Raw genomic sequence first — 17,364 nt, 5'->3', positions numbered from 1 at the left:
GAAAGTCAACTTCTGGGATCTTGCATTGGAGACATTCCAGACTATTTAAATACGTCACTCTATTGTCGATTGGTTGATTTGTGCATCACTGACCTCATATTCAAAGTTACGCATTACTGATCAACTTTGTCAAGATGCTTTGGATTCACTGGTCTCCACGTTGAAAGGCATTTAGCATGTGTTTAAGAGCACGATATGGAGAGTTGTGGAAGAATACAGTGCGCTCTTATTGCCACCGCCAGCAGCAACGTCATATACGAGCGTTTCTATGAACGTTTCTCGGAAGTGGAAAAGGCAGAGATCAGAAGCGCGTTTCAGAATGCTCAGAGGGAACTATCAGCAGACAAACAAGAGGCTGTAGGGAGACTCAGGTGATCCACACAGATTCTATGGCCTCTCCAGACCTCTGCAGAAGGCATAGGGTACTGGCATGGCATGTCTTCTCTTGGTTGCGGATCGCTGGAGTGTACTTTAAATCTTTTTCAAAGATCTAGCCTTTACTGAGCTACTTATCGTTCATATCGCTGATGTTGCACCATAGACAGTAGCTCACAAGTATGCGTGGGTCACATACACACAGGTCTGGCGCGCACGTGGCGCGTGCTGAGGGAGAGCTGGTCTATCATGCCCTAGGGACTGGGGAGTATGACGAGCTCACATGTAAGCATACCCTGCCTGCAGTCAGGCCTCAATCCAGCGCTGTACTTCCAGAGCTGTGCGCAGCTGTATTCAGCTGCCCCTGCTTTGTACTCGAGCAGCATTGCGCCCATGTCATCTGGAGAGGCAATAGATTGACATGCTACCTTGTCTGTGATGCAGTAGCTGAGACGCTCCGATTCATCGGCACGGCGTTCCATGATGTCCTCAGAAAGACACCCAGCGAAGCCGTGCTCCTGGACAACTACACTCGAGTCTGCATCATCCTCAGTGAGATTATCAACGAGGTGCGCTCTGCTCGTGGTCAGAATCGACCTCTGGTGCAGACGTACTAGTGCACAGTCATTTCTAGTGTCATACAGCATAAGTACACAACCAGAGACAGGTGGCAAAAAATTCAATGATACCAAAAGTGCGTGATGGTGGAGCTGAAATTTTGGAGTGTTGAAGTCCGCGTGATGGGTTTCCCATGCGCAGGGTATATTGGAGATCACTGACAGGGCAACGCTGCTGCGAGCGCTGAAAATTAAGGTGAGCACTTGGGGCACTCCTGCTGTACCTTTTAAAAGTGTACACATGGTTCGTCTTGGGTTATCCTCAACCCTGTCCATGCTTACCTTCAGATACTAATGCTTGTCACTGCGCTGCCATTGCAGGGCTTTGATTGAGGGCATCATGGCCCAGGCAGAAAGGGGAGGATCTTCAGACAGGCAGATTCTGCGTCACAGAATACACAATGGTGCCTTGGATGGTGCTCAAAATGCCATATGCCACTGGCAGCCTGCTTTTGGCAGCCTCCCACTGAGTGGCTAGCTGTTTCTGAGGGACCTGCACATGCTACCTAGGTCTTTGGCCTTTGTGGGCACTCCTCAAGCTTGCTCGCAGCTGCTTTTGCTAGTCTTGTCCCGCGGCAGTTGCAGCTGCATTCTATAAGCTACCTTTTCTTCAGTGCCAGACCCAGACTTGGCAACTTTTTGCCAGAAAGTGACCTAGTGGGCCACTTTCTGTGACAGAGTGAGTCCTGGACTAGGTAGGGCCAATGCATAACCGTTACGACTCTCCTATATCAATGCCCTAATCAATTGCTCTAAGGACAGTGTTGAAAAGACTGCAATCGTAAAACTCCTTCCGCTGCAATGACAATGGCAAGACAGCAACTATATGGCAGTTGAAAGCTGTTCCAAGAAAACAGCCAACCCTAGCTTCATGTAGCTCCTGTGCTTCCGTCAGCACCACTGACTCATCAGTAAGGGACCCCGATTGCATTCATAACGAAGATCTTTGTATGGAAAACACATTTTCGCTGTCAAACAATAGTGTGTGGTTGGATTGGCATACTTGTAACTTTGACGTCGTCAGCTTTGGGCACGAAACTGACCTCCTCAACCTTTGACTGTCAGTCGTGATTTGGAGAAGAGTCTGGTCTACCGGCAAGTTGCCACAAGCCAAAGTGCTCTAGGTGCAATACAAACCAAAGATCACTTTACTATTCGTCAGGACCCGTATCCTCGACCCAGGTAGGCCGAGTCGAGGCCAACACAAGGCGCGCGCTTGAAATTGCAAGCGTCAGCAAGAGAAGTGAGCCCCATATACCCCCTTGTACCTGGTCGAAGCACCATTGATACTGTGAATATTAAGTTCAGGCCGGACTGGTACGGGTGAAGAGAAAGCTCTCACGCAAACGGCCAAGCTCCGATGTCAGCATCTTGAAAGAGCAACCCTAACCCGAGAGGAATCGTGACATTTCCAGCATTGGTTGCACTCAGAAGCCTAAAAGATTACTTCTGCCGTATGTTTGTGGCACAGTAAGCTCAGCGTCCCCCGTTTCCATGAGTTGGACCACAATTGTCACAGTCAGCGAAACGTCCCTAGTATCAAAAGTCACGAGCATGCCATGCAGCTGGCACCAAGACTGTCACATAATCACTTACATGAACGAATACCAGCATCTGCTGTGTTGCTACATCCTCAGCACCACGGGTACTGGAAGTGTCAGTGCCAAGGAGCTGACTGGCTCTTTGTGGAACTTGCAGGCGGATGGTGCTGCTGGCCGACCAAGCTAAGACTCTGATGGAAGCAATCTCATGGTCAGGTGGCTTCCCAATGCTTCGTGGCGGCGTCGTGACTTTCTCCTTGAAGCCCACGCAGCCCTTCTGCATCACTGTGCAGCCAAAGCCAAACTTTTCAGGTGCAGGGTCGTTTGTCATCCCCTGCTAATCAGTGACGAGGCTTCCACAGTCGACACTGCCATGAATGGTAAAAATATCTTGCTGCTGCACTGTAGCCAAAGCCATTCTTGACATGCAGGCAGTGACCAAGACGCTGGGTGGGTGGGTGTGCTTGTGAGCAAGGACTCTGCAAACATAGTCCTGCGCCACAAGGGAGCCATACACGTCGTGCCCACAGCTGACGCGCGTACTGGTGCAGCCACAGCCACAGGTAGCCAGAAGCACCCCTATCCAAACGCTTCTGTTCCAAACCCTGTCTCCTGCCTCTTCAGTATGTCCTGAGTTGGCCTGTCTCTCGTTTTTGCATCGCGCACGGCTCAGAAAGTACGAGAAAGGGGAGACAGACCAGCACATGGCACCCTGAGAGGCAGGACACCAAAGACATGCAACGGAGACTCTGCAGAGGTTCTCTTCTTTTTGCACTTATCAAGTGTTGCCGGCATGTGCAGGCTACGAGTTAGACAGGTGGCTCAGCTACTGGGTGTCCTTCGACCCCGACACCTGCACGCTGAAATACGGCGTGGGCCACCATATGGAGGAGACCACGATGATAACTTACGGCCTGCCCTCTGACATGGGCGGCCTGTTCATTACGACACCCAAGCTGGTCACCCTGCAGGGCTACACTGCTGGACCCGTCGAACGGCGATCCATTTTTGAGGCCAAGCTCAGCACCCTCGACGGTCACGAGGTGCGCTGTGAGGGGTCAGGGGGGATTCACATTGCGCTGATGTCACCATTATGCATAAATCTTTAGAGCCGGTCGCATGTCTGTGTGCCGAGGCACGCTGCTGCGTCTGCATGCTACCATGCATTTATGCGAGCCTTGATTCGGACGAGCTGAAGAACTTTGAGTGGACATACAACTTTATGGGCCTAACTTGTGTGGATCAGAGCTCAAGCGGTGCTTAACAGATGGGCTTGTTAGAAGTGGGTGTTTTTGCCTGCTCAGCAGCTGGAGATGGCAGGCACACTCGTTCAGAGGGGTACTCTTGCTCCTTGGCAATCTTGAACTGATTGTTGGCGCGTGATGCATGCTGAGTCGGTCAGTCTCTGGAGTATTCTGGTAGTCATTGCGCGGGGCGTGTGGCAGGCAGCGACGGTGGAGTTTGCGCGGTGTCCACTGATCGCCAACCCGCCGTCGCTGGTGATGGACAGCAGCCGCCTCACCCTGCTGGACCTCGGCCGCCGCGCGTTCCTGCCCTCCTCCGACCTCCCGCCCGCTTGCCAGGTCTGTCCGGGACTGTCCCGCTCTTGTCCCGCTCGAATTTTTAATTCTGAGTCAATACCAGCACACGATGCTGGTGGGGATTGGGGACTTTGTCCTCTCCAGCACGAATGGGAGTGTGTGCTGGTGTTCAGAAAGGCAGTACCATTGGGTTCGGTCCTTGTCTAATACCATGCAGATATGTTTTGTGTTGAAACCAGTCTGGGAAGTTATGGACTGAGCCAGCCTAAAAGCACTGGTTCGAATGCCTTGGATGCATGTGGCATGATTTATGCTACTTCAGATGTCAATGTCTACTAGCTGCCTCTGCTTGCTTTCCTAGTGGCAGGCAGCACTCCTAAAGCAGGGCCTCCATGTAATGTTGCTTGGGGCTGTACTACCGGTCCCAGCTACACCGAACAACACTCCCTTGCTGATGTTAGGCCAATCGTCTGTGCGCGCGCAGGTGTTGTACCAGCACCTGTCGCAGCCGTGCATCGACCTGGACTGGTCGCCGGAGGGGGGCTCCTGCCGCCTGACGGACGCCATCCGCCACAGCCTCAGCACCCCCGGAGCACTCCTGCACACCCGCTGCCAGGCAAGCCCCCTGCCCTGCCCAGCTCCAGGCATCCTGCAACTTAGATTGATCTGACGGAGATCTGAAGGGCTTGAAATCAAATCAAAGGAGATCTGCAGCAACACCCCTGCACACAGTAAGACAGGTATCAGAGGCGCGTTTGGACACCCAGAAAATCCAGGACTTGCAGCAGCATGCTCGGGCAATCTTGCAGCTGCTCTGAATTGCGAGTCCCTTCTCACCCCCTTGCTCCAGGGCCTCTCTGCCACAGAGGCGGGGCACTGCAGCCAAGTCCACCGTGCTGCAAAATTCTTTAACTGTTTACCAGAATTTTGAATTCAGATTTGAATCGTCATGTGGCTCTCCAGGAGAAGGCGGCGCGGTGTTGCGCGGGGGTCCCCCGGCGGCAGAGCTACCTGCGCGTCTCCGTGGGCGTTCCCTGCGGCTGCTCCCCCGGGATCCCCTACGTGCTGGAGATCTGGCCGGCCGGCCACTTCAGCCCCGTGCACAACCACGGCAACGCATTCGGCATCGTCCGAATCCTCCACGGCTCCATCACCGGTACTGCCTCACACTTCCATCTTGGATGCGCCGCTGCAAGAGTCACAATATTTATAGCCTTGATTGACGACACCAGCCCATTGATGCACTGCATCATCGAGGGTGTCATCTCTCCACAATACCTCTGCAGGAAAAGTGCACCAGTTTCTGGGAAGTGCTGTGGGTACTGGCAGAACACAGTGCGAATGCACCTGTTTCTCTTGTGCTTTGCTACGCGCGCCATGCACTGACGCTTACTAGAGATGTTCTGGTACTGGGTGTCCAGTTCCAACCCCCCCCTCCTGGCCATGCCTTCAACTGCTCATGAGCTCGCATCGAGGTGTTTCTGTTGTGTCGGTGCAGCGCGCACGTACAACAAGCACCTGGCGTGCGAGGGGCCGCTGCAGGAGGCGGTGCTGACTAAGGGTGACGTCACCTGGTTCTCACCCAACTGGTACCAGACGGTGAGTCCCACATCCTTGTGCCAGCATCGCAGCCGTCAGCCATCCTCCACAGCGCCTGCCTTTCTATTCCCACCACATGTTGAGCCTCTGCATGTTGCATGAGTGTAACCCTTGGTCTATACTTTTGTGGGAACTCGTGGGGCACTTTCGAACGTGGACATTCATCTAGAGACCGAGCCAGGTCACTTGTATGCCATCTGCTTTGTTTGCTTGCATGTATGCTTGACAGTGCTGCTGACGGAAGGTTCACTGCTGATCCACCCTTAATGCACGGGTGTAAGACAAAATGTCACTCATTTGAAATTTTGAGAAGCGGGTGAGGTGTGACTGGGTGGCCGTGTGCGTGCAGCATCAGCTGGAGAATCACACGGGCGACTTCTGCTGCACGGTGCAGGGATTCCAGTACGCGGACGACGATGACCTGCACTGGCCCTACATGCAGTTCAAGGTATGTCTTTGACCACCCCCTCGGAATGACTGCAACCGCAGCCACGTTGATCAGTGCATTGAAGCACCTGAGCATTCAAACCAGGCACTCGAGGCCTCATCTGCAAGTTTGATTGACGCTTGCCAGCATGAGGTTCTTTTATTGGACTTTCTCTTCAGTGCTCTCAGTGCAAGCGCCTGTCTTGGGTGAATCCTATTCCCACCACTAAGCTCTGTCCAAATGCATGGCTCATCTGAGGGGCGGTGTTTGAGCGCAGGGTCCGTCTGGGCGCCTGTTGGATTTCCTGCCGCTGTCGGACTTCACCTTTGGCGAGATGCGCGAGGCTCTGCTGGCAGAGTACGCAGCCGCCACCGCACTTCCACCCGCGCCCACCGCCTGCTTCATGTGAGATGCCCTGTCATCCCAATGTTTTTGGCTCTGCAGACGCAGTTTCCAGAGTGGTGGAAATGGTTGCTTCTGCTCTTCACCACGCATGTCATTGCATGGATGCTTGCTCGATCTTGTCAGTGGCATCATTGAGGGCGCATTAGTAGTCTAGCACTGGCGTGGGGTGAAGCCACTGCCTGCCACAGCGAACCCTTGCAAAGAGTTGGCGTGGAGCAAGCACCGCTTCATGTACAAAGAAAGATCGATGTTCTCACCTGGGATTTTCAGAGGTGCTAAGAGGTGTTTTTTTTGGGTGCAGGGGCGCGCTTCAGGCGGCAAACGGCATCGCGCCGGAGCAGCCGGGGCCGGAGCACATCACCGGCATTGATACGCCCGCACCCCGGTGCCAGCAGCGCACTGGCCGAGTCATCGACATTGCCGCAGCCGCCGGGGGCGTCCCTGCCTGCAGGTGGGGACACCCACATTTCTGCCTCGCCATTTCTTCCTCTTTAAAGTGTACCATCCGCTGACTTGGGAGTGTTTCTCCAGTGTGATGTATATCTACAGTAGAAAGATTACCCCCTTGTTTTCCAGTGTCAGCTTTGAAAGCTCATAGGCGGGTTGCCGCTGCACCATTGCGGCAGTGCAATGAGGGTCTTGCGCAGAGCTTGTCTGTGAGGTGTAGCATGTCGCCTACAGAGTCCCCGAAAAGGAAAATCCTCACATGGCGCTGTAACTCTTCCGACCTTGCCTCGGATCCGTATGCTGGTTTCTGGGAGCTTCAGATTCCGTAGACGGGAAAGTGCATGACAAGGTGCTGATCTTTTCCTGCGGCAGGCGGACGCTGCACAGGCTGATGAGCCCCGACACACCGCTGGAGGCCAGCGCAGCGTTGGCAGCGCTGATCGTGTCAGCAAATGACCTGGCGGATGAGTCGCCTCTGCCACAGCGCAGCGTCATCACCCTCCTGTAAGGCGGCCATCCCTCCCGCCGACTGATGATCTTTTCCACTGCCCAATCGGGGCAGTTGCCTCAGCAAGCAACAAGGAGCTGCAAGGCAGTAAGCGCCATATATTTTGCAGAAGAGACCCTTATTCTGTACTTTGGAAGTGCTTGCGAGAGTCCAGTGCGGCTACTTCTGAGCACGGCACTGCAGAGAGTGATCTTTCACATCGAAAGATGATGGTTGATGAAACTTTCAAAGAGGCTATTGAAGTCGCCCTTGGTCAGCTGCTTATATAATGCATGCCTGTAGTCTTGCTGGGCCTGCTTCAGACTAGATTGGTCTGTACAATAATCCATACACCACTGCTGTGCTTGCCCTATACCATCATTGAAGCTGCTGGTGCATAGTTGTGCCAGTCAGATCCAACGCATGTTTCCTATGTCCTTGCAGCCCCAAAGTTTGGATACACTATCATAGATGAGGCATTCTATGCAATCGTACCTCACAGGGCATTTGTGTGCCCAGCGCCCTCAAGTGTATATGAGACGGAAGAACTGACATCTTCTCGGGCAGTATTGTTGCCAACCCACGTAGTCGCAGAGATTGGTTCGGCAAAGCAGATGGTCAAAGAAAAGACAGTCCAAGATGGATGCAGAAGATGCTTGAATTGAGATGGAGATAGCTGTCCAAGACGCAGGCACCAGATCCACAAGATTGCAATTACAGATGCAGAGGATGTCCTCTCATGAGATCAGATGACTGCAATCTGCTGGCGGAAGAGATGATTGTACATCATGGTGTATTGTATACTAGAAATGAACCATGCAGCTGCTTTTTGGGGATTGCATGTGCATTGGACAGCAGCTGTCATCTGCAAGGCGCTTGTTGGCAGGTGGTCCAAGGCATTGTGCGATAGGAGGACAGAAGTCGAGAAAGCTTGATATTTTGCGGTAGCTGCAGAGTACCACTGGTGTATTTATATTTCTGTGGCTTTCGAGGCATTGCAGTGCAAGTCCCACTCGGTGCCTGAATGACAAGGCTCTGTGCCACAGCTGGCACAGCCTGTGGCAGTAGTAGTGTATCAGAGCTAGTTTGTTTGTTTGAAAATTGGCCTTGACCATGATAAAGGGAGTTTCTTAGACGCCTTGTTTTAGCTTGCATGTGCATGTGTAAGACGACCTTACATGCGCACGCCATCAGTGATGCTAATAGACATCATCTGATAGTCAGTCTGATCATGATCTGATGAAGAGTATATCTTTGATACCAATGAAGAGCAGTGATGCAAGTTGCCAGACCTGATCAGGATCTAGCAACGAATTCAGGATTCTTTGAAGCTACCATCCCGACCCGGTTGAGACTCACAAATGCATAAAATTATCAGGGTCGAGGCGGACCCCAATAAAAGGATAGAAAAGTTGGGGGTGGTCGACTCCATGTGGGGGTGAATTGAAAGGGCCCTGTATGGGGGACATCTGGCGCGTCCCGAAGGGCCCTCAATATTTCCTGCCACATTTTAATGTTCCCACCCCCTCGGACACTTGCAGAGGTCGAAGGATTGTCTCCGCACTACGCACCCAAGAACTCTGAGTATCCAGTCAAGCGTGAGCCGCTAAGATGGGAAAAGCCATATTCCTCCTTGCTCTCCTCGCCGCGTCCGTATGCGTCGCCCACAGCGCAGGTAGGAAGCCGATGGCATCAGTCAATGTCCTTTAATTCAATTTGGCGAACTACCAGCTCTTCACCGCTGTAAAATGCAAGCCAATAGGGCTCAGATCATCATTTATCAGCAAGTACAGGCCAGCTGTTGGTCGCTTGGCGGAATGGCTCGGTCAAATTTGGTCTGACTAACATGCGGAGCATCCGAGCTTTCACGGGGAAGCTGCAAGACCAGGTTGTTGCTCCAAGAGGTGCCGGATCGGTCTGTATCGGGTGATGTCATCATTCTGATTATTTTGGGGTCCTAAAGCTCTTCCTTTCCGGAGTACAGCCCTCCTCAGTCGGCGTGGGGTTGTCGACCATTTATCCGTACACTTTTGAAGACGGTCAGTACGTCGCCAAGATTTACCTTTTCGGGTCTCAGCTGTCTACATGAGCTTTAAGTATGATGTTAAGCTTGGTTTTTGGGACAATTTGGAGTCTTAGCCGCCATTTGAGTTTGCGAAACCGCATGACGCACCGGACTTGCGCTTGCTGTGGAGCCAATGGTACAGATACTATGCAGCTAAAGTGCCTGGGGATTGAGCGCTTACTCATAATCCTGTGAAAATGTCTGCCAGATTGGGTTTCTTGGGCTGTTTATGTCGCAGTGCAGCGTTGATGGCCATGCCTACACGTGATATCGGTGGGAAGAGCCTTGAGGTGCTGCGGGGTGATGCACCTTGCAATTGGCCATGGCAGCAGATCAAGTGCTTCATCACGGCACATTATTCAGTTAAATATTATTTCCCACCGGGCGTCAGTGACAGGGCGGGCGCAGATCGGATTCAGATCGCTGTGACACTTGAGCCCTTTGCCGTGCGGTCCCTGCGGGACTGGCGCGCCTGAATTCTATGTGGTTCGAGCCTGCACTCTTTTGAGGGCTTTTTGCGAAGCATCGGCCCGGCTGCTTCATGGCTTCCTGGCTACTGTGGCTGCGAAAGCACTGCCAGCGCATCCGAACTCCCACTTGCTCTGACGTCTTCTCCCCTATGCAGGTGGTCGCAGCCTCAAGGGAGGAGATGACAAGTCAATGGACTCCAAGCCTATGGACTTCAAGCCTGCCCCTGAATTCAAGCCAGCACCTGAGTTCAAGGACAAGGAGCCCAAGGAGAAGGTGGGGCAGCACAGTCTTGCCTGTATTTGCTCCTAGTCTAATAACCTTCGATCTGTCTTCCCCTCAAAGGACCTTCAGGAAAGGAAACCACAATGTCTGCCTAAAATCATGGGTATCTTATGCAAGCTTGGCTCAGCTACCAATGCGTTGTGGACCATCTCTGCTCTTGACTTGTTGCAAATTTCACTGTTGTTGCAGCTGTGCGCATGCTCGAGGCAGTCAGTAGAGGAACTGCTGGCCATATAGCGCTTCTTGCAGTGCCTGAGACTTCATCTGCCGCCTGTGCAGGTTGTGTATGTGTCGGTGCCGGTGCCAGGCCCGACTGTGTATGTCGAGGTCCCAGGCCCCACTGTCTACCTGACCCCCTCGCCCACCCCCTCACCTACCCCTTCGCCCACCCCCTCACCTACCCCTTCACCCACCCCGGAGCCTACCCCTTCACCCACCCCCTCGCCCACCCCATCACCCACCCCGGAGCCCACCCCCTCACCCACCCCGTCTCCCACCCCCAGGTTCGCCCTGTGATGCCAGCTTGGAATTATTGCTGTATGTCATATCTTGCAAGTGAGCATGCGGGTAAAGAACACCGGCCGCAGTTGATAGCTGTGGGCATTGCGTCGCCCCGAGTGCGCTGTGTTTGTATTGCCCACCACCTTGAAGACCTGCAGCCAAGAGCCTGGTGTCCAGGAGAGATAGGGTGACTGCATCCTGCAGAAAAAAGCAGTCAAGAGCTGTATCTAGGCTGAGAACTGTATGTGCTGTGCTGCAGCCCCACTCCGGAGCCCACTCACACCCCATCTCCCACCCCCGTGCCCACTGTCACCCAGGCAAGCCCCACCTCACCCGGTCTCACGCAGTACATATCTGCTGCAGACTTCCTGCACACTGCTCTGTACAGACTTGAATGAGATGATACACATGCAGACACGGCTTGCTTCCCAGCAGATGCCCATGTAGTTTTGTATCCACCCCAGGCATGCACAGGGGCGAATGAAGAGTCAATGCAGGATGGCATTAGACGAATGATAATATCCTGAATTCAACTTCGAAACTGGGTGCAGGTGATCTGCCCGCCCGCGCCCGCGCCGGTGAAGGAGGAGAAGCCCCTGAAGGAGGAGAAGCCCCTGAAGATGGACAAGCCCGACAAGTTTTACGGCGGCCGCCGTCTGGCCGGCATGGAGGGTGACAAAATGCCCATGGACAAAATGCCCAAGGAGGAGATCAAGCTCAAGGATGTGCCTGCGCCTCCTCCGTGCTACACCATCGAGGTGCGAATCTTCTCATGTGTTCTCTGGTCATTCCTTTCTTTGGTCAATCTTCTCATGCCAGTGCATGAAGCATCTGTAAGGCTGACAGCTGCAGGTTACACCGGGTTGCTCCCCATTGCTCAACAGAATGATGGCATGCCTAGACTGGATAGGCCAACTACTGTATATGGATGTGTGCATTTTATAGCTACGTGTATACAGCGAATGAGCAGGCGAGACACACAGGCAGCACTGTGCATGCTCTGCTTGGCTGCCACAAACGGCCCAGGCCAAGAATATGATTGAATGAGAAGCAAATGGCTTTGTATTGATCTGATGCTATATTTTGCTTTCTGCAGGTGCCGGTGACCCCCACACCCACCCCTTCGCCCACCCCATCGCCCACCCCTTCGCCCACCCCTTCGCCCACCCCATCACCCACCCCGTCACCCACCCCCTCCCCTACCCCTTCACCCACCCCCATGCCCACTGAGGCCCCCAAGGTGTGTGCACCCTGAACCTCCAGACTCCCACAAATTGTAGCAACGCCCAGGGCAGCCTGCTGCATATCACCTCCAATTCAAGGAATGAAAACACAGTAGCAGGGGGATAACATGCTGTAGGGTTGCCGGTCTGATCTGCTGATTGAGCAGCTGTCTAAATGTTGCTCCTCCTGCTGAATGTCCTGTTCAGTAAATGATGCAGCCCAAGGGCCTTGCAGTGCAGAGCTGTGGCTCCTCTTGAGCAGGTCTCACTAGGGGCGCAGTGTTCTGCACATGGAGTGCTGCGACGGGGCGAATGTAAAAAGGTGGGGTGAATCACTGAGAGGGGTGATGTCTGGTGCAGGTTGAGGTCAAGGAGGTGAAGGCCATGCCCGAGAAGATGGACAAGCCTGACAAGATGTACAAGCCTTGAATAGTCCCTCAGCGGCAAGTGAGCAGTACTGATATTCTGTATCAATCCTCCACATAACATGCGGCACTCCTTTGCAATAAAATCTATGCCCAGGTTGCTCCCACGCACACAGGCAGGCTGCACATTAATGTGTGAGGGAGGACTGGTGTAAATGTTTAGGAGCAGTCTACAGGGAGTGTCTTGTGAAGTATTTTACCTGCAAGAACACAATTCTTACAGCTTTGGCAGAACTGGGGTGAGCACTGCTGTCACTGGGTTTGCCTGATTGAACCATTTGCTGGGTCGGCAGCTTTGGTGAGACTTGATTCGACTGGTGAAGGATTGGGCAGGTCTTAATTGAATACCGAAGTACAGTAGAGTGTGTGCTGATGCACAGCAGAGTGACTTCCTCCACCCTCCTGGTTCACATTCTATGTATTTGCGCCTGACTGGCTTCAGGGATTTTTTGGTTCAGTGCACAGTGTGGATTCATAATTAATTTCGGTGTGTTGAGAGTCACTGATTTGTTAAAACCATTCCCCCAACCATGTTAGGTGAAGTATATGAGGTATGACTAGGGTAGCAACTTACAGGGAAACATTTTGGTCTGCATTCTGACTGGGTTGAGGCTGGTGGGAGTCCGGCTTTCAAAGGACTTGAAAGGTGGACATCTGCTCACCAACTCCTTTCCAAGGGTTGCTACAATGGGTTGTCCGACGCTGTGTGAAGCCAACCACTGTAATGGCTTCACTCGATTCTTCTCTTTTGAAGCGTTCAATGGCAAAGTTGTGATGTCCACTGGCTGGCACTGTGTATGTGGACCGGCTTTCCATGCATGCACTTTTGGCCCGAATAAAACGACTCATGTTGGACAGCTCACGTAGAGTTTCTGCGTACTCAGCTTCCGGAGAAAGTCTTTACAAGGCCCCACGCTAGCCGCTATGAACAAAGCCCACACTGTATCAATGGTGCACAAGAGTGCCAATTGGATACAACAGGACTACCTAGGATTGCAAGAGCAATCCAAATTCTCTGCTGAGCCCCAAACTACCTGCCTGAAGAGGCTGTTCTAACTAGCGCGCTGCGCCTGGCTAATTCTACACATCTGCTATTGATCAACGGGCAGGAAGGCACCATAGCAGGATACTGTGCAATACACAAATAATGTGCACGCTCTACAGGTGTCACAGATGTTCATGGCAGGTATATCGTGTACTCAGCTGACACAAAACGCAACAACAGAAAACAACCGAGCAGACGTGCCGGGAAAGCATTCCTAAGCAGTGCGCAGTCATGACGGACACATACACAGTCCCTGGCGGGCAACAGAATCTACTTTCAATACCAAAGTGCTGCATGCCTGCGTCTACGCCAGCCACAACCGCCACCTCACATGACCTTCTTTAGCACTGTTCCAGCGCCGCACAGCACACAAATCCCACGAGCAACAGCTCCCTTTACCACCAGGAGGATGTCCTGATCAGCTCGTCTCCGGCACTTGAGCTCCTTGTAATATGCTGCTACGGCGCAACCAGTGCTCAAGAGATCAAGGTATGGGATTGTGCAGCATGTTCACATCCGGCAAGCTAAAGCGAGGGGTCAGCGCTGCTCTGAGCTTATTAGGCGCGGCGCCAAAACAAGCGTTCTGAATCGGCCACGCCTAATAAGGACGCATTGCTCAAATAGGCAACCGTAATGGTCCAAGCCAAAACAGGCCGTGGCGCCAGGGGCGATCATGGTTGGCAGCGCCAAAACAGGATTCTGGTGCGGCGCCAAGTGACGCGGTCAGTCCCCGGCCAAAACAGGACTCTGCGGTGCTCCACGAGGGGCGGTGCCCTCTCACGCGCTCATAGATCCCGGCCCAAATAGGGCTTAGAACAAGCAGTCGTGGTGGTCAAGGCACAGCACGCTGGACAGCGTGCTTGACAGCGCGAGGAGGCCGCGCAGGAAGTTGAGGTCCTTGGCGCCCTGGCTGGGGAAGCTGTGCGCAAAGTCCACGAGCCGGATTGACACGTTGGCATCCTCTGCGCTCGCAGCATCCCCCTCGTAGATGATAAGCACCGAGCTGCTGTAAAACTGGAAGTCCCGCTGCATCTGCGCGGCACACATAGAAACAGCCTTTAGCACTCGGAAGCAGCTGGCTGATCTCGATGTCGAGCATCTGGGGCAGAAAGTGGAAAATTTGCAAAGGTTGTTCTCCCCGGGTCAGCAGAGAGCAGGGCATGCATGCGCGGTGCCGACCAGCACAGAACCATCTTCTCAAGCAGCCAGCACTTCTTGGGACCTGGGGGGCAACTGGTGGGAGCCGCATGCAATATTATTCTTTCCTGGACCTCCATGTATGATGGACAGAGCAATCTCCACAAGGCTTCCCAGCCTTCTGCTGACTGACTTCCCTGCTTCTGGGGCTGTCTAGGTGGGATTCTCCATCGTGTGCTTTGAATGGCGTTGCATCAATTACATTGCTCCGCCATGGCTGCAGTGATGGGTGGGGACAGGGGGGTGCACCTGGAACCAGGCTGCGAGCTGCTGCAGCTGCGCGAAGGCGCCGTTGGGCCCACCATAGACATCGGCCGGGCGCAGGCCGGCCTCGTTGTTGGCGAATCGCAACAGCGCCTTGTTGACCGCCTCCGGCTGCAGCGCCTTGCACCAGCGCTTGCTCGCGCGCCAGTAGCCCCGCTGGCAGGCCCGGTACACCTGGCGCCATCACTCACCCCTTAGTAATGATGCTGGAGTCACCAACCACTGCATCAACCCTTGCGCCCTGTCACAAGTGGCTCTGAAGTAAAAAACGAGTTGATAGGTCCCCTGACTGGCAAGGCAAGGAAAGCTTGTGTGAAGAAAGAAATTGCCCCAGGCCGCATGCATGCTGAAAAGAGCAGAACCCTTCGAGGAGGACAAGCTGCAGCCCACCTGCATGCCGCAGACTTTGAAGCCGAAGGTGGCCTGCGTGGTCTGCTCGTCCTTTATCTGGCAGCGCTGGATGTAGGAGGGGTCCGCGTTGGGGTACCACGTCTGGTAGCCCACCTGCAACCCAGCCACATGCGCTCACTGGGCCACACTCAAATCCTTGAACACTCCTCTCCCACAGAAAACATTCTTGGGCACTTTCCATGGCTGCCCACTTTATAAACTGACTCATCTTCCTGCCCAACTGAGGCACACATCATTAGAAACCTCGTGCATTTGGACCCTGTCATATAACCTGAAGAAGTACAAGATCTAACCTTGATGTCTATGATGCTGGGCCGCCGGTAGTGCTGCGCCACATCCTCAAGCTCCACTAGCGTGCGCCCTCCAGCCATCACCACTCCATCTGCAGAACCCAATATGACATTTTCAACACCCCATGTTCCCCTTCCAACCACGCAGGCTCAAGCCTCGGAGAAGCTTCGGAAAAACAAACGCCAGCAAGCGCGATGCCTGAATGAATTTTGAAAGAAAAGTCTGCACAGGTGTGCAAAACAAAGGTGCAACACAAATATTGCATGCGGGAGCGTAACACACTGAGGTGGCCCAATGGCAACCGCGCGAAACGCAGCGCCTGACTGAGACGACTGCAATGCACTTCTGCCATCAGAGCCGCAGCTCAAGCAATGAAAAAGGCACAGCGGGCGGGGCACACGGTAATCGGGTATGACCGAGAGCAGCACGGCGTTGCGTATGCAGAATGCGACCTGCCCCCAGCTGTACTCCTCCTCCTCTGTGCTGCGCCCGCTGCTGGACGCCTCCTCGCACGCACTGTGCCCATCCTCGCTGCCTGAACATCCCACAGCCATCGTGACGCCCCTGCTTCGCTTGTGACATGTGATTTGGCTCTCCAGGGAGCTTCTGGCCAGCAGATTGGTCCCAGAACAGTTGCCAGGGATAAATTTTGACAGAATGCATTTGCCGCAAGTCAGGGGCACTTTTGACAGTCCAGCGGCAAGCTGCTACAAGCAAAGTGGCTTTCACAGACTGAGGGCTATGCCAAAGCCGGACCTGAGGCGCTCCGCCTCTCTGCACACGCTTCCTTCTCCGCTCGGATTGTCTCGTAGAACTCGTGCTCCCTCCGCCCACGGGGCCCACCCTGAATGGGCACATCGGAGAGAGATCACGTTCTGCTCTTTGTAGGCTTACGCCCTTGCGCTGCCAAGAGAGAAACGTGATCAGCAATTGAACACGTGTTCAATTGCTGAACACTGGAGGAACCAGCTTGACCAATGTCTCTAGCGATCAGCAGCTGCACTGTCTTGCAAGATAGTCACATGCATAAAGTTGCCAGCCAGCGAAAGGGGCAAGTGCTTGGTTCGTGGATCCAGGCGAGGGTGAGTGAACTCATTAAATTCACCTGCAGTGGCTTATAGAAGTGCCCAGAGTCGTCAACGAGGGATCCAGCTTTGCCCTCTGCATGAATACAATTACCCAACATATGTCAGCACGAAACACCAAACACAGAGAGGGACCTGGCCTCTACTTCAATTTTAGTGTATGAATATGTATGTGAAATTAGAATTGCTAATTAGTGCTTGAGTGAGTGTCCCACCTTCGAAAAGATGTCCTGCTACCTGCACAACAGACCAAGCAGCATTTTCAGACCAAAGGCCGAGCCCCTTCCTTCAGAACGAACATTTTTAGAAGATACCCTATGAGTATTTTCGTTTTGAGATGCGTCCCCAACAACGCATTCGTACGAACGAAGTTGCTCTTGGCTACTGCAGCAACTCTGACAGGACCAGTCTACCCACGTTTCAACGCCCGATTAATGTGTCGGCTTGGGACCCACCTGGTGCTTGCAAGGTCGTAGTTGCGAGAGTTTGTTGCTCTCGACATTCCCCTTCGTCATCAACGAGAAGCAGACCATACCAGACGAGGAAAAAGCGTCCGCTCTGTACCGTCGTGACCACGCACGCCTTCAAGCTACTCTTGGGCAAAATCAGTCTTGCACAATAAAATTCTGAAATGACCCGAAGATCCCGAATGGCAGATATTGCGA

At 53.5% G+C, this 17,364-nt stretch overlaps 5 protein-coding genes across 5 annotated transcripts; 4 read left to right on the top strand and 1 right to left on the bottom strand.

The window, feature by feature from the left end:
• Window positions 1-195: 195 nt before the first annotated feature.
• Window positions 196-1,828, top strand: COCSUDRAFT_66930 (hypothetical protein; the record flags this gene model as incomplete). The annotated part of the gene is made up of 5 exons (XM_005646010.1): window positions 196-218; window positions 581-660; window positions 820-944; window positions 1,135-1,188; window positions 1,314-1,828. 5 exons carry the CDS (start codon window positions 196-198, stop codon window positions 1,323-1,325), a joined length of 294 nt encoding a protein of 97 aa, XP_005646067.1. The 3' UTR covers window positions 1,326-1,828.
• An 866-nt stretch (window positions 1,829-2,694) lies between these two features.
• On the top strand, window positions 2,695-4,744 carry COCSUDRAFT_56737 (hypothetical protein; the record flags this gene model as incomplete). Its single annotated transcript, XM_005646009.1, has 5 exons — window positions 2,695-2,845; window positions 2,965-3,096; window positions 3,335-3,576; window positions 3,979-4,116; window positions 4,559-4,744. The coding sequence occupies 5 exons, from the start codon at window positions 2,695-2,697 to the stop codon at window positions 4,742-4,744; spliced, it is 849 nt and encodes a 282-aa protein (XP_005646066.1).
• A 119-nt stretch (window positions 4,745-4,863) lies between these two features.
• On the top strand, window positions 4,864-7,460 carry COCSUDRAFT_56736 (hypothetical protein; the record flags this gene model as incomplete). The annotated part of the gene is made up of 7 exons (XM_005646008.1): window positions 4,864-4,899; window positions 5,038-5,230; window positions 5,573-5,673; window positions 6,023-6,121; window positions 6,378-6,505; window positions 6,807-6,956; window positions 7,325-7,460. 7 exons carry the CDS (start codon window positions 4,864-4,866, stop codon window positions 7,458-7,460), a joined length of 843 nt encoding a protein of 280 aa, XP_005646065.1.
• A 1,590-nt stretch (window positions 7,461-9,050) lies between these two features.
• On the top strand, window positions 9,051-13,147 carry COCSUDRAFT_66929 (hypothetical protein; the record flags this gene model as incomplete). Its single annotated transcript, XM_005646007.1, has 7 exons — window positions 9,051-9,114; window positions 10,130-10,248; window positions 10,537-10,760; window positions 11,018-11,066; window positions 11,310-11,516; window positions 11,855-11,998; window positions 12,342-13,147. The coding sequence occupies 7 exons, from the start codon at window positions 9,051-9,053 to the stop codon at window positions 12,408-12,410; spliced, it is 876 nt and encodes a 291-aa protein (XP_005646064.1). The 3' UTR covers window positions 12,411-13,147.
• A 1,114-nt stretch (window positions 13,148-14,261) lies between these two features.
• COCSUDRAFT_48149 (SAICAR synthase-like protein) lies at window positions 14,262-17,325 on the bottom strand (the record flags this gene model as incomplete). Its single annotated transcript, XM_005646006.1, has 9 exons — window positions 17,155-17,325; window positions 16,915-16,936; window positions 16,720-16,775; window positions 16,371-16,458; window positions 16,015-16,149; window positions 15,617-15,705; window positions 15,303-15,416; window positions 14,898-15,086; window positions 14,262-14,483 (listed from the first exon to the last, which is right to left on the bottom strand). Exons 1-9 carry the CDS (start codon window positions 17,230-17,232, stop codon window positions 14,262-14,264), a joined length of 993 nt encoding a protein of 330 aa, XP_005646063.1. The 5' UTR covers window positions 17,233-17,325.
• Window positions 17,326-17,364: the final 39 nt, after the last annotated feature.

This window comes from Coccomyxa subellipsoidea (assembly GCF_000258705.1).
Source record: "Coccomyxa subellipsoidea C-169, whole genome shotgun sequence".
Classification (NCBI taxonomy): Eukaryota; Viridiplantae; Chlorophyta; class Trebouxiophyceae; family Coccomyxaceae; genus Coccomyxa; species Coccomyxa subellipsoidea.
This window is presented reverse-complemented; position numbering and strand designations above follow the sequence as displayed.